This window comes from Gymnoscopelus microlampas, assembly GCF_963454915.1.
Source record: "Gymnoscopelus microlampas genome assembly, chromosome: 2".
Classification (NCBI taxonomy): domain Eukaryota; kingdom Metazoa; phylum Chordata; class Actinopteri; order Myctophiformes; family Myctophidae; genus Gymnoscopelus; species Gymnoscopelus microlampas.
In genome coordinates, this window is record NC_139939.1 from 36,054,283 (window position 1) to 36,070,586 (window position 16,304).

At 39.8% G+C, this 16,304-nt stretch overlaps 1 protein-coding gene across 1 annotated transcript in view; it reads left to right on the forward strand.

Moving 5' to 3' along the window:
* Window positions 1-16,304, forward strand: part of LOC311055136 (solute carrier family 2, facilitated glucose transporter member 9-like) — a gene marked incomplete at both ends in the record, with an annotated part of 48,994 nt that overhangs the window by 15,560 nt on the left and 17,130 nt on the right. The window contains 3 exons of the mRNA XM_084071238.1: window positions 2,692-2,776; window positions 5,341-5,393; window positions 14,843-14,938. Coding sequence (XP_083927364.1) covers window positions 2,692-2,776; window positions 5,341-5,393; window positions 14,843-14,938 — 234 coding nt within the window. The remainder of the gene's footprint in view (window positions 1-2,691; window positions 2,777-5,340; window positions 5,394-14,842; window positions 14,939-16,304) is intronic.

Here is a 16,304-nt window from a genome sequence, read left to right on the forward strand (position 1 = left end):
ACTTGTATTTCTGGTTAACCAGGGGCAGCATAGCAGGACATTCTCTTTCGGACTTATGGCATGTGCAGCTGTAGTTCACTTTCCCTTGTTGCATTGTTGAGATCGCTGCCTTGACTTTACTTTACTCTTTATGAGCCTTCTGAAGGCGGGTCTGGTGCTCCTCTAACCTCGCATCACCAGTCTTTCCACCTCGGAGGAAAGCCTGGTCTGCGTTACTAAAGACCCATATGATCCGGTCTAGGAAAAAAAAGGAAAAAAAAGAATCCTCTTTCCGGATTGTCGCGATCCGGTTTTGCGGTGTTTTGGTTCCCCAATCCCTATTTAATTGGAATAGAATTCCCCCGTGGGATAATATGGATAATACAGACGCTAAATAGTCTCTGGAAAGTACACTCACATTTATATTTTAAAAATATTTTTATTAGGTTTTATTAGGATTTTAGTAAGACGGACCTATTTTGGGGTGAGACGTCTTTCCGGTTTGTCGCGACCGGATCATATACCCGAAAAGGAATGCTGCCCAGGCTAGTGCTCCTCTCTGCCTATTTGCCAATTAGCCAATCAGCGCACTCCTGTTGTTCCCAGTTTGCTTGCAAGTCATTAAAAAAGGACTGATTGTCATTTTAGATTTTAATATTTTACTGTATATGACTATTTGATTACATATTATTGTAAACTGTCAACACATTTTAAGGCAGTAGGCTATACAAACAAGATGTAGCCTTGTAACTGGCAAACATTGAACAAACAAGCCTACTTTATTTCCAATTAGATTTGGTCCATAGCTCTAACGCTATGGACCAGAGCTAATCTCTAGTGTGAGTGTCAACTGGGAAAAGAAAGGATAACTTCTAGGAGTGAAAAGAGTACTGGATCAGATGTTCTTAGAAATAACGTAATTCCAGTGGCAGAGAGCTTTGGTGTATTCTTCCTGGTAGCTGCCTTTGGAGTATGTCATGTGACCTGTTTCAAAAGGCATATGTGACACAGTTAGATATTATACCTGACAACTTAAGACTTCAGAAGCAAAGACAAAGGAGGGCTAGGTACTATGTGTAGCTCTTTGGAGACAGACTATTTATAACCTATGGGAGAAAAATCAATTATAATACAAAAATAAGTATATAGTAACGCTCTCTAAGTTCTTAAATAAATAATGCATTTACATTTACAACACCCACTATGCAACATTTGCATACTTTTTTGTAATGTGTCAATACTTGCTTACAGGGGTGTAAGCAGGCCTACAGTCATTTTAATTAATACTTAGAAAAGCGCCGCCCTGGTTCATACTGTCGGCTATGTGCACAGTTAATACACTGGAATAGCTGGCTTTGTAAAATAAAGCATTACTGTGTACAGTATTTCACGAAACCACTCTCCTCTACCTTTGTTTTATCATACAACATTATAGGAACAAATGAAAGCTCCACTCACGTACACACATACACACACACACACACGCACACACGCACACACACACACACACACACACACACGCGCACGCACACATATGCACCCACAATCTGCCTGCCCTATGAATAGTGCCCCTGTGTTGTGCAGGATAATTGATTTTTTACCACAAAGCAGCATGATGCCACACTGCCACAGATATTGTACGATGATAGGAGTCATATGACACCATGCCATTTGGCCTGCATGAGAGCTGCCTGAGTTTGCCTGGTTAAAGCTGGGAGCACGTGCCTGACGGCCACCGCTAAGGCTCATTGGGTCATGTATGGGTGCATACTACTGTACGCAGGAATACAGTAGGAAAGAGCAGCAGGGAAGCGAAGATGCATGGGTGGCGGTGGGGGGGGGGGGGGGGGGGGGGGGGCATTATGAATGAGGAATGATAGTACACCCACTCAACAGAGACCTATGCTCTCTCTCTTTGAGGGAGCCGGTGGTGAAGCTACTCAGAGGAGAACAGGTGGTGTGAGATATGAGGGAGTAGTTGCTGCAGAGGCTGGCCTGTTTGAATGACAGTTGAGACTCAGTTTTGAGAGTAAGAGGCACGAGAAATGATTGCACTAACCACTTTCAACCTGGCGTCCCTATTTTGGGCATGTCATTATATTCAAACAATATTTTAAAAATAATTGCAGACCTGCAATGATTGTTATTTTCGCATGAAACCATCATACGACGAAGTATAAAACAGGCTCTCTCAGACAGTGTTAGCGTTCACAAATTGACTTGTTGAAGCTACTGATAACTGAGATGGGGTGGGGTGTTCTTCTTTTCAGTAGCGCTCTACCTGTTACAGAAGAGTTAGGAGGACCCAAGACTATAGAGATGTAGCACACTGCTGTCTCCTAACTGTTAGAACTGACATTCTACTGAGTCAGAGTAGTTATTTAATGTAATGTTCATATATATTTCCCAGCTGATATAGTATACTGATGTATACAGTGCACCTTACAATGAACAACAATATATTCTGTTGATACCAGAAGACACAAAGCCTCTGACAATTTCATAATGGGACAATGGCCACTGTCCTTTACAACGTACCAAATAAACTTTCAAGAATAGTAGTTGCTGGAATGATAGCTAATTTTACTGTCTTTGTGGGTACAGACATTGTAGATCAGCCCAATACTGCCGAACCAGTGAAATTGAAAGTGATACTGTAAATGACTTCAGAGTTTATTTCCTCTCCCAGTGAAGTATTGTTCTCTTGGGCAGTTGCACACTGCAGCTGGTATGGGAGCTGTTCTTGAACAGAAGGCACTGCAGAGGGTGGTACGGACAGCCCAGCGCATCCTTGGAGGTGAGCTTCCCTCCTTCGGAAGGAGGAGTCCTTCCAGGGAATATACGAGAAGCGGTGCGTGGCCAAGGCTGAACGGATTGTTGGGGATGTCCACCACTCAGCCACAGCCTGTTCGGGCCAGTGTTGCGGCCACAGCTAGACAAGCGTTATCCTAGTCTTTAAATGACTGTGAAGTACTTTTTACTTGGCCACCATCAGGCTGAGTAGGTACTGAGTTGATATATTGCCCAGACTACATGGCCACATGGCCTGTGGCTACTGTAAACAGACCTATGACAGACTGACTTATGCTAAACTATACTGTTATGCTGCTTTGCACTTGAAGCCATGTATGCTTGCTATCTATTCTGACTGTTGCACTTTCATGTAGTTTAGATTTTATTATAGATTCTTTATAGACATGTAGTTTCGTTTTTGAACACTGATCACATTGCAGTTTTAATGTTTATCTCTTGCTTCTTTTATCTTCTTGAGACTGTAGCTGTTGTGTGAGCTTTAGCGCATAATTAATTACACTTTTACTTTGTGATTGGTATTGTTGACAACAAAGTTGAACCTTGTACCTTGAACCTTGTTCATTCAGCAGTGGATAGTATAAAATGTACTAGAATGTGTCTCTACTTGTATATGTTTATCCATATGACACTTTATTACCAATACTATATACTGTAATTGAGCAATGGAGGGAAATGTTCTACTTTCATTTCTCAGTGTTTTAAAACATGACTTAATGGCAGAAAGCATGGAAAGATGTTGATATATTCAACCACTGTAAAGTATTACTCCCTGCGCTGGACTGAAAAGCAACTACTGTATGCGCAAAGCTCTCTTAAGATGAATGACTTTGAAAGCCATTTTATTGAAAGCCGTTTTTATCAATAAAAACGTTGTTCATTTCCGTGTCAAATCACTCAATAAGGTACTACGGTCTATGAGTGCATTCCTCTCAAGAAGCCCATGCATGCCTCAGAGAAGAGGGGGTGGTCTCCAGTGCCTTTCCATGAAATCACAGTGATGTTGCACTGATGTCCAGCAGTCATGTGCAGAGTAGAGGGCCACTGTGACTAAAGTGCCACTGAGAGGGGATGCATAGAAGTATCATTGAATCAAAGCAACATCAAAGTGCAGTGAGCTGGTCCAAGCCGTTCTGAGCGGAGAGACTTCCAATACATAAAGCTAAAGCCTTAACTCAAAACATTAGTTATGAATAATTATATTTCATATTCAACACATGAAGCTCATTTGTATCCAAAGTGACTCAAATTGAAGGCAACATCTAAAATAAGCTTACGTTCTAAGGTCAACAACATCACAGGTGATGACAAGTAATATTAATTATAACAAGTAAGGTCAGAGCCAAACAATACTGTGATCCAAGAATCATTTGTATGGCCATTTTTCTAATGAATACTACAGTTGTGTGGTTTTACAGGACAACACGGACAATGGTATGACTACACTTAAAAAGCACATCCATTCTCTAGGCACTTAGAGCACTGAAAGGGGCCCCTGGGTTCATAGGGACAAAAAATAAAAGGTTACCGAGCAACTAACATCATTAGTTGCTCGGTAACTTGAGAGACCCAAGTGAAGACAAGTTTGAATTATATTTTTTCACAATGCTGTGTGAATGGGGCACATGTGTTAATACCACAGATGCTATAGGCCAGGTGTGAAAGCCTGGTGTGAAGTATTTAAGTCTTATCATCAACTAGTTACACTACAGTTCATGTTGTGTTCATGTTGTTGTCAGTGAACACGCACGCACGCACGCACGCACGCACGCACGCACGCACGCACACACACACACACACACACACACACACATATACACCTAGCCATCATGTGACAGCGGCTGTCTGCCAGGCAGCCTCATGGCCTGGGGGGTGGCGGAGCAATTTGGGTAGAATCTATATCCCATTGCCCAGAGGAATGCTCAGTCAGTCTCACTATGATAGGCTTGTTATACATACCATTCTAATATCACAGGGAGGGTTAGCCTACTCATGGAGAATCACTCATGGTGTAATTCAAAACGCACACAACATAATTTATGTGCTTTACTAGGTTATGTCAATTATGTTGTGCACGTTATGGATTATACCATGAGTGACCGACCTCCCTGTGATGACAGATTTGTTCTGGGTAGGTGTGGTTATAATTTAAAAAAAAGTGTTCCAATCAAAAGCTATTGTCATGGCTCTTCCTTCACAGGAGAAATCTATAGGTCAATATAGGCCTAATATGTTTTGTATGTGGAAAAGCATAGCTACATATTGTACTCATACAGTACATAATGTGATGAGAGCAATTATGTGATACCTAGAGAAACAATCTCAACCTAAACAGGCTTTTAAAAATCACACCCAGTGTGAAGAGAGTGGTGCCTTTCATGAGTTCATTTCATTAAGCTATTATTAGCCTAAGACTGCTTTAAAATAACTTTATATTGGCAGAAACATCTTTTAAATATTTTAACTCACTTAAGTTACTTTTAAGTACTTAAAGTACGTTTACTGTGTGTATTTGTAGTGTAACTGGTTGCATCTTTATGTTGCAATCAGACGCAGCTGTTGAGGCCAGAGTCAGACACAAACATGTTGAGGCCGGATGGACGGTCAGACATACACACAAAGTCAGTCCTTGGAGTGGCTAGCACCACTCAAAAATCATGTGAATTTGATGGGAAAAGTTAGTCTATGGATGAAATCAGCTAGAATAGGTTTTAATTTAACCATTTAGGTGTTTATTTTAGTTTTAAATGTAATTTCCTTAATTTTGTTCTAATTATATGATCTTCTAGTTTTAGCTTTTACTTGTAGAATCAATTACTTCCTTTCAGGGTCCCCACGGTCATGAAATTCCTGGAAATATTTTGAAATTAAAAAAGAAATAATCCAGTACTGGAAAAGGTTTGGAATTGATCAAACTTCATCAAAGGTCCTGGAATTTATCACGGGTCCTGGAAAAATATTTGGCTATGCATTGTTTTTGGCTATTGATTTTTTTTAATACAAAACCTTTTCATAAACATGTATAACATTACACGAAATATGTAACATAAGTAGTTTTTCGCCGAACAGGCTGTGTAACACCCCATCCGCACTGCCAGCGATGCGACGCGACGCGAGCGGGCGATGACATCTCATTAAAATACATGTTTTTGAATGAGACCGTCCTGACCTACCGCAAGCGACAACGAACCGTGCAACGACGTCGTCCACCCCTCCTATTTTCGCTCGCAGGCTCTATTTGAGCGAGGTTTCGCGGCTGTGCCCCACCCCCAAACACTTTTTATTGTTTTTTATTTATTATTTTGCTACACTGCCTATCTTTGGGCATTGTACATAGGAGTAAGAGACACATTATTGCGCTGAATGATTGTTATATAGGCCTGGAAATTGGGCTAAATATTCTGGAAAAGTTTTGGAAAAGTTTTGGAAATTCATTGCTAAAAATGTGTGGGGACCCTGTCCTTTCCACCTCAATTTTTGTGTCATGATTGGAAATTCAAATTAGTATTTTATAATATAAGGTGTTATCCTCGGTATGACTTTATTGTAGATTATGAAGGCCTACTTTGCCGATTTTTACCCAAATTAAAATCAAATCAATGAATCAATGAATTTTCGTTGTCTAAAACTCACATAGCCTGTAAAATCATGAGCGAAACCAACGGTCGCTTAACAACGAACTAACCACTAACTAGTCACAGCGCTAGCCATGGTTCACATCATTGGTTCTCAAAGTGGGGTCCGGGGACCCCCAGGGGTACTTGAGGGGGTTCCAGGGGGTCCCCATGCAGCTAAATGATGGATAGGAACCAAATGGACCCTTACGGGTCTGTAACTCTGAGAGTGTACAAATGGAACCAAATGGACCGTTGTACACTCTCAGAGTTAAATTAACATTGATTTTACAATATGAATTGGGGTCAGAGATAGAGATGCCAAATGGGGGTCTGTAGCCCTAATGCGTGTCAAACTGGGGGTCCTTGAAACTAAAATGGATGAGAATCACTGCTAGAGCCGTAAAAATCTTCTCTTATGGGGGTCCCTGCCTTATCTTTTCAAATGGGGGTCCGCGGGCTAATAAGTGTCAATTTGGGGGTCCTTGACATGAAAAGGTTTGAGAACCACTGGTTCACATGACGCTTGTCTGTCACGAGCGTGATGGTGAAACTTCAACCTGGTTTTGGCCAAATTTCAAATATAAAGTACTACGGCCATGGATGTAACAAGTTGAAACGCGTGAGTTTAAGTACCCGTATTTTCTGTATTGTTTAATAAAAAGCATTTTAATCCGATCGGCAGCCATTTTCTCATAGAGTTATAATGTATCAGCGTGCAATACACCTCCCAGCCGATAGAGTCGTTTAGTTGAAAGCACATGAAGGAAATTCAGAGAAAATGGCCACCAATCTGATTAAAATGCTTTTTATTGAACAATACGGAAAATACAGGTACTTAGACCCAAGCGTTTTAATTTTTTACATCCATGAACGTGGGGTCAGTACTTTATATTTGACATTGACGTTTATGTAGAATGTACGGTTTGTAAATGGAGAAAGTGCCCAAACCAGGTTAGAGTTCCTGTCATGATATGACAGTCATGTTACTTTCACAGGACTATCGCAGCGCAACCTACCCGCTATGGGATCTATATGCAGGGCTTGCTCTTGCTTCTATGATTGGGTCTCGAAAGTTTGATCAACTACGCCCATCAACATTACACGCCTTTTCCTCCAAGACAACTCTAATGGTCATGGATGGAGAGATGTCGGTTGGAGACCTATAGAAAGTTCTGCTTAGCGGATGATCGGTTTACTTTTTTTATAAGGGAGTTCGTATTCATGACTTAAATGGCGGAGGAAGTATTAATACCAATCGATGAGAAATTTGGCGGGGTGAGTGTTTTGATCTTTATTTTAGCTTTTTTAATTTCTTTAATCTAAACTGATAATTTCACAATTGTGTCATTATTAATAGCTGTAGGCTACTGTGTGCCTGTCATAGTCTCTTTGATAAGTAGCCTAGACCTTTTAAAATAGGGTAGGCTATTACTTCAAAGCAAATGGTGTGATTCTGATGTTTTGAATTATTTTATGTTTTATAAAAAGATTTAAGAAATGTTTGTTCCAAACTGATGAAACTATGTCAGACGGGAATTCCTAGTGGGTAATGGTAATTATTTTCATGTATGGTGACTCTGTAGGCTAGACAAGTGATGTTTATTTCCCCCCACCTTGCCTACCTTGAATTTACATCAGGGGTCTTCAACCTTTTCAGGCCAAGGACCCCCTTAACTGAGAGAGAGATGAAGCAGGGACCCCCTAACTGAGAGAGAGATGAAGCAGGGACCCCCACTATATATTACATACAGTTGTGTTGCAGATTAAAGCTTTTCATAGATGTTGGATTCATATTAATGTGTTTTTTCAGACATTTAACCACTTAAACCGCCAATACTTAGTACACTTTCACTCTGTACTTGGTCTGCTCTTTTTTTCCCCTCTTTGCCGAAAATAGCAGATCTACAAGCTCACAACTCCTTGCAGCATGAGGCGTTGTGAGCTTGTAGATCTGCTATTTTTGGCTAAAGTTGTCCTTAGAATAGGGATGCTAGGGTTCAAGTGGTTAATGTAAAAAACAATGATCCTATCACACAGAGATTTGGCGGACCCCCTGTAGCAACTCTGAGGACCCCCCTAGGGGTCCTGGACCCCTTGTTGAAGACCCCTGATTTACATGACTTGTCTTTAATAGTCAAACGGTAACAAACACAGATCGATATCTATAGGCATATAGATATTCTAGGCTGTTTATCATAGCCTACTTGTATATGGGATAAGAAGTAAAGTTTGACAAATGCATTAGATAATAACTATTCAGGGAATCTAATAGTTCTCACATGACATATCAAGACTTTAGACTTTCCCTTTTTTAAGAAGTTGCAAGCCAAAATCACCCCATAATTCCATATGGACATTTTCCATATAGACAGATAGAACTATAAAAGTGCGCTCCTCGTAGATCCCCACCAGGCCAGGTTGCCTACCCAAGGGCTATGTCAGCCGTCTTGTGTGGTGTCCCATATGGGTGTATAGTGCTATCGCTTGGCTCTGTGTTGTTCAGAGGCTCCTAAATGTGTGATTCAGATTTGGAGCACATGGGGCGCTTCAGTCATGATTGCTGGCATTTTGTGATTTTTTTTTTGATTGTATGGCATATGGTTCAAGAGTTATCGCAAAACGTGAAGTGGCCTGTTATAGCGCCACCATGAGGCCGATTAAAAAATTAAAAAAAAGTGTGGTGGTGGTTCTTCCTTGGCCTACTATGAGTGTGTGTGCAAAGTTTCACACCAATCGAACACTGTTCATGATGTATGGCCTCTCCCTCCCACAAACTTTGAAAGCCAATCGTAGCCAATCGGAATGGAATCATAAAAATCTGAGATACTTATTGGTCACATGACTTAGTCCAAGGGCCAATACTGATGTTTTCACATGGTACCATCTAAGACTTCTGCCTTCCTACATGTCTCTAGTTTATATTTTAGTATGATGTCTCTAGTTTATATTTTAGTATGATGACCCTGCCTATCTTCTAGTTTAATGGCAATTATCACTCATCACTAAACGAACTATGTACGAAACCCTGATTTCCGTATATCATTTATTTTAGGCTATATGACTTACACATGTCTGTGCATTTCAAACCATTTTCAAGTCTGGTCATTTGTCTTACATGAGCAAAATATCAGGTCCAGAACTGCCTCTTGTGCAAGATTACCTCACATCCACCCAGTGGCCAGATCCCCATCATGAATCTCCCGTCCATGATCCACTGGATCTGGTACACTGGGATTGCACTCCAAACACCACCAACAGAATAGCAGCCTGACATTTGCTCTTAAGGCATGCATGAAGAGACAATCTTCACGCCTTGCAAAATCATCTGGTAGTATCTTGCTGACTTGAGGTGTGTTTGTGGAAGGCAGGTACATCGACGTAACCAGTATTGTCGGTGTTGAGCCTTTTTCTTCACATGAGTCCCACTTGAGCTCCTCCTTGATGCGTACTACGAGGAACTTGAACTCGCTGACCCTTTTCACTGCCAGGACCTTCGATGAAGATTGGCGCCATTGCTTAAAATTAAGCAATCTAATTGGTTAGATGGCACTATGGAAGGTAGAAATGCTTCTTGTGCAGGTGGAAAACATATGCAAATAAAAAAACAACCGGTATATAAAAAGACACTGGATCTTGTGCATGGTTAAAGTGACCTGGTTGAAGAAAAAACGTAGCAATATAGCAGTGGATATTAAGTCATCATCTCTCGTGTATGCTATCAACTGTATAACTGATAGTGTTAGTGCAGACATATGGTGTCACCAACCTTTAATCTGTGTATGTGCATCGTCACTATTAGAAGGTCACGTTGTGACGCGTTGTGAGCTTGTAGATTAGCAATTTTCATTCAGTTTTTGACATTGACTTTACTTTTTTCAAATTGATTAAAATTGTTGTTTTTTTTGCTTAGTTTTCACAAAACTGGTTTGTAATTGGTGGTCTAGGACTCTACAAAATCGGGATTGGTGTGGGACCCCAAAATCTGGTATCGGTTCTCGGATGGGTTCTACTCTGTAGTGTATTTTTGATTCCTGCAGCCTGGATCTGAGACTTATTGAGGGGGACAGAAAGGGTTATTTTGAACTATGGGGCGGGTGGACTTGTCTCAACTGTTTCCCCAATTAGTGATGCCTATGGTTGTGCTGCTGGAATTTAGGATAGCAGCCAAGGGGTCAGCTGCAGGTTATTCTCAGCAAATCCACTGCTGCAATACACAACCTCTTGCTTAGTTAGATGTTGTGTGACACATGTGACACTGGCTTTAAACGTCCAGGGTGTCAGATTGTTCTTGCCTTATTACCACACAAAGTTACAGTACCTCAGAGAGGCACTGTCCAATACCTAAGAGAAAGATTACACAATAAAATCCTCAGTGTGCATTTAAAAAGTTTACATTTGTACATTATGAGATTTACTGTACACATGGATAAATTAGCACTGAGGATTTTAGGTGTGGTGGTCCTCTCCAGCTAATGCTCTCCCCCGACAGTAAACTAGGTTGGCTGGCATGCTGGTCTTAGTCTGATGTGGTGCCAGCAGCCTGGTCTACTTCAGGTGTTCTGACTGGGTCATACTGTTCTTGGCATAAGCCAGCATGGCACAGCACAGTACGGCACAGTCCAAATCTCACAGACTCCTATGCAACCTATACTGTACCTCATTAATGCTGTTGATAAATGCTATTACGTGACATTACTGAGCTAATTGCTTAACTGTACTAATCTGGCCGCGGTCTAGAAGGCTGTTTCTCAACTAGTGGTCCAGGGCATAATTACAGGTAATCAATGTGAAAATCTCCTATATTAAAATTGGCTAATGGGAGGCCGGGCGGGCGGACCAATCCACGTCACTCTGACTGGGACATAACCATCAAGAAACCCAACGGCCATATACTGTATAGGCATATATGGAGATCTGGTTGTGAGCCACAGATCCGACCACTATGCCCATATATATTGGCAGGCCAAATAATATATTGTACCGTTGTTAAATGTTATGTTTAAATAATATTTCATAAGTCCATCACATGTAAAAAGAAATTGAACAATATGTGTGGGGGAAAAACAACTTGAAATAAAATGATGGGCTTTGTACTTTGTTGAACCGGTGTCATGCACCAAAAATAGCAGATTTACAAGTTCACAACACGCCTGGCTTTAAGATCATTAATGTTGAATAATGATGTCGGGGAGGTGAGGTGGTCCTTAAAGATTGTTCGAAATATTCTAGTGGTCCACAGATCAAAAAACAATTGAGCCATTGGAAGTGTGGTTCAATCTTTGTTTGCATGACAGTACTTTTTAGAAATCTTGAACTTGACGTAAACAATCCTAGAAATAAATAGCATAATAGTAACAGAGTTTTTTTTGTTGTTGTGAAAATGAAGTTCATGTACTGTAAGCTGTTTTCTGTTTACCTCAACAAGCTGCTTATGTTAGTTTAAGTTCATATTAACCTAAAGACCCCAAGCTGTATACAATAGAGGCCTCATCTATAAAATAAGTAATTAAGTAGCATTGGGAATTAACGGTTCCTAAGCAATGTGGCCCATAGAGCAGGAGCCTATCTCCTGTTTCTGTAGCGTGAGGCTTGAAGTACAACCCCTTGACATGACGCTAGTACAGTCTGTCGCAGGGACTTACCACCAATCCAAATCTTGATGCTGAGTGCCAAGCAGGGATCCAGGATTGAACCCAGACTCCCAATCTCAGGCCCAATCTCAGGGTGGACACTCTAACCACAAGGCCACTGAGCTGGTCAACTATGACCTAACACACCATAACACACCATAATCAGTATTATGTTAAAGTTTAAAAACTCATCTAATTGTAGCAGGGCTATGTAAAGCAATGACTACGCCACCCACACATATAGGAGTGAGGGATCCTTTAAACACATTAACCATATACTGTGTATATATAGATATATAGGACTGAACAAGGTAAGGTTCCCCAGTAAGGTACGGGTTCAGAATTAACAGAACCAGAGGCTGATGTATCAAATGTGTCAAGTTTATTCAACAGGTATAAAAATAATCAGGTTAAAATACAGAAGGGAAGAAAGCGGTTAGTATTAGAGTTCTGCAAAAGGGACTAAACTCAAGAGGCAATAAGGGTAAGGGTTTCGGGGCCTCTAAACTAAATATACAGAAATTAAACAAATCAAATCCAAATAACGCCAAACCAAAAGAAAATAAAGTAAATAAGTAACCAAAAGCAAATCAGCAAATAAGCAAATCAAAACAAACTACAAATAAGCAAAACCAAAATCATGCAATGCTAATTAATGGCCCAGTATAGCTCTGTCCTCAGTAAACCCTATTGCACTCAGTCTAAATAGTGTATGTGTGTGTGTGTGTGTGTATGTATATATGTGTGTGTGTGTGTGTGTGTGTGTGTGTGTGTGTGTATGTATGTATGTATGTATGTATGTATGTATGTATGTATGTATGTATGTATGTATGTATGTATGTATGTATGTATGTATGTATGTATGTATGTATGTGTATATATATATATATATATATATATATATATATATATATATATATATATATATATATATATATATATATATATATATATATATATATATATATATATATATATATATATATATATATATATATATATATATATATATATATATATATATATATATATATATATATATATATATATATATATATATATATATGGCACGGTGGGAAAAACAGTGATTTACAGTTCAGCTCCTACAAAAATCAAATAATAAAACATTAGACCAACCCTTCCACAATTCATCACTTCATTAGGCTCCTATAGCAAGATGACAAAATACAGAAAAATAACAAACATACCCAAATAGTCAATGTATGCTCATGGCTCCAATTGATAAAGGCCTGCACAGCCACAGAGTACTGCTACTCAAAGGACCTGGAGGCTTCTGGAAGTACAGATATATATTAGTATAATTAACAACAGGCCTAATATTGTCAGCCTATCTAAACTCTTATACATATACTATTGTTACAATGAGTTATAAAAACCTTGTCATTCGTTTCAGATTGTCTTACCGAGAATTAGTCTGTACCCCTCATGCCTCCAGGTCTCTCTCACAAACACTCAAACCAGGCTTCTGGCTAGACAGGAGGCCACAAACCTGGCCACCCCTCTATATGCACTTTCCTTAAAGGGCCACCCCTCTTTATGCACTTTCCTTAAAGGGCCAGTGCTACATAATGATCATACCAGTGGCGTCAGTTCAGCAAAAGCCAAGGTATGGCAAAGCGTGTGCGCACAACTTTTTGTGTGTTTTGGGGGGAATTTTTCAGAATTTTTTTGTGGTTATTTGCGTTGGGTGTCATGTTAACCCCATATTAAAATCTGCTGGTGAATTCATGGATTTCTTTTAAAAACAAGTATCCCCCCCCCCCCCCCTGGAGCCAGGGTATAGCAGCTGCAATACCCTGCCATACCCAATTGACGCCTCTGGATCATACATTTAGATTGTATAGGATGATTTGACCCAGAGCAGCTTACTATCATCAGTACTTACACTTTCAGCATGTGTGATCATAGTGGGAATGGAAGCTCACTCAGTCAGTAGACCACAGCACATACACATTTATGTTGATTTGTTGATACCTACAATAGAAGGATCGCTAAGAAATTAATCGATAGTTGCAGGCCTACCAAGGTCTACTGAGGGAATGTAACCCATAACCCTAATGTTAGAGCAATGCTGTACCCACTGAGCTCCTTCACAGGGAATGTCACACCCTGGCAATGCTTGTGTCATCCTCTACTTCTTGCACTACCCTTTAAATTGAATCTTTAACACTGCAAGTGTTTTCTTTACACTGAGGTAGGCAGTACCACAGGATACACTTCAACAGTGTTTGGACTGTAGTCTTCTGCAAGAAATGTTTGTGTTACTTAAATTATTTGTTTTTTTTCTTGAGCAGAATGAGCACAAATGTTAAAATGGATGAAATGTAATTTTGTCCAATCTGTAATGGTAAAGTATGCTAATACAATTTAACTATACAATTGGGGTGGTTGTATTTTGTCTCCCAGCTCTTCTATTGAGACATTTAGATGTGTCAAAGGTCATGTCTCACCTATAGACAAAGGATCTGACACAAGTTTTTACCTGAAGGTCAATATTCAAGCAGGCAGGCTCTATCAGCTCAATGGTAAAAATGTCAGCACTTTCTTCTTCTCTCTGCACTCTCCTTATGTGACTATTTACCTTGTCAAGAGTTCATGCTTACTCTGCTTATTTGGATCTCGCTCTGGATAAGAGGGTCTGCTAAATAGGTAAATTGTAAATTAGAGCAAATTATTATAACAGTCCATCTTTTGTACGTGTCTGTGCTCTGGTAAAGCTTTTCCTATGTGGTTTTGTATTCTGCTGGTTTGTCATTCTTCGCTCTCCTTTCTTCCCTTCCTCAGCTCACTAGGTCACTGCTGGCAGTGGCTTTCCTATCGTCATTTGGCAGCTCCATGCTCTATGGCTACAATTTGGCTGTTGTCAATTCTCCTACAGAGGTGTGTATTGTTTATCACCATCATGCATCCATTATCATCATTATCATTATCATCATCATCATCAACATCATCATCATCATCATTAGCCTGAGCTTTGAAATATTGTTAAAGGGATAGTTCACCCCAAAAAAAACGTATTTTTGTATCAATGACACACCCCATGAAGCCTTGAATTCATGCAGATGTTTTAGCTTTTGTCGCATTCCTAAGCCAATACTTTGATGATCGGCGGAAAGATGCTAGTGTCTCCGGTAGGAGACTCAAAGTTGACACTTTGAGTCTACGACCGGAGCCGCCGCCCGACATCAAATTATTGGCTTAGGAATGCGTCAAAAAATTAAAAATCTCCATGAATTCAAGTCTCCATGGAAAAAAAGTCATTTTTGGGGTGATCTATCCCTTTAAGGCTTTGGGAATGCATCCCTAGTTAAAGGAATGTTTTAGAAACTCATATTGGGAAATGGGAATATGTTTTGCCAATAATTCCAAAGCATGTATCTAATCTGACTGAAAATGACCATTTTAATCCTTTGAATGTAGTTTGTTCTTTGGAAGGATTACGTGAAAACATTCACGTAATCGTGAATTAATTCTAATTAATAGAATTAACTACAAGTTCCACATTTCAAAATTCCTAAGCATGAGCAACATCCATCCAAGAAAGACACATTTCATCTTCATTACACATGAATAATTTAAAAACATTAAATTCTTGTTGTCACATGTACATCCCTTTACAACTGCTGGGTTGTAAAGTCAGATCCTGCACACACTTTCTCACATGGTTTGAATGTTTCAGGCAGCCGGGACAGAAATATTGTCCTTTTTATGCTTCAAATAAAATAGTATCATGTGAGAAAGAGTGCAGGTTCTCAACTTCAAAACAGAAAAGTTGAGGTGTCTTTTGGGACAGCCAGTTAATGCACTGACCATAAGCTCACGAGTCCCAAGTTTGAATCCGACTCCCATTTCACATTTCCTAGCTGTCTGCATTCAAGTTCCTGTCTGTCTACAATCTACTACAGTATACAAGTAGTTTAAAAAATAATCAAAACAAAACATGAACGAAAGATACAAATATTTCTAACTCAAAACTCAGTAAGTGTAAATTAATAGTAAAATGAAAGAGCTTAGTACAGTACAGTATACTGTATCTGCTGTATGCTTTTATACATAGACATGTTGTATACTCCAATGTCTGTTGCTGCATAATATATGGATATCAGTAATCGAGGGATTAGCTGTCATGGCTCTCCTAAAAACCTAGCTGTCTTCCTTCCGTGAGCCTGATGAAGCACTAAACAAAACGTGAGTGTTCAGGCATCTAAGTGTCGTTTAATTTAGTTCCTGCAAAAGCTGAATCTCT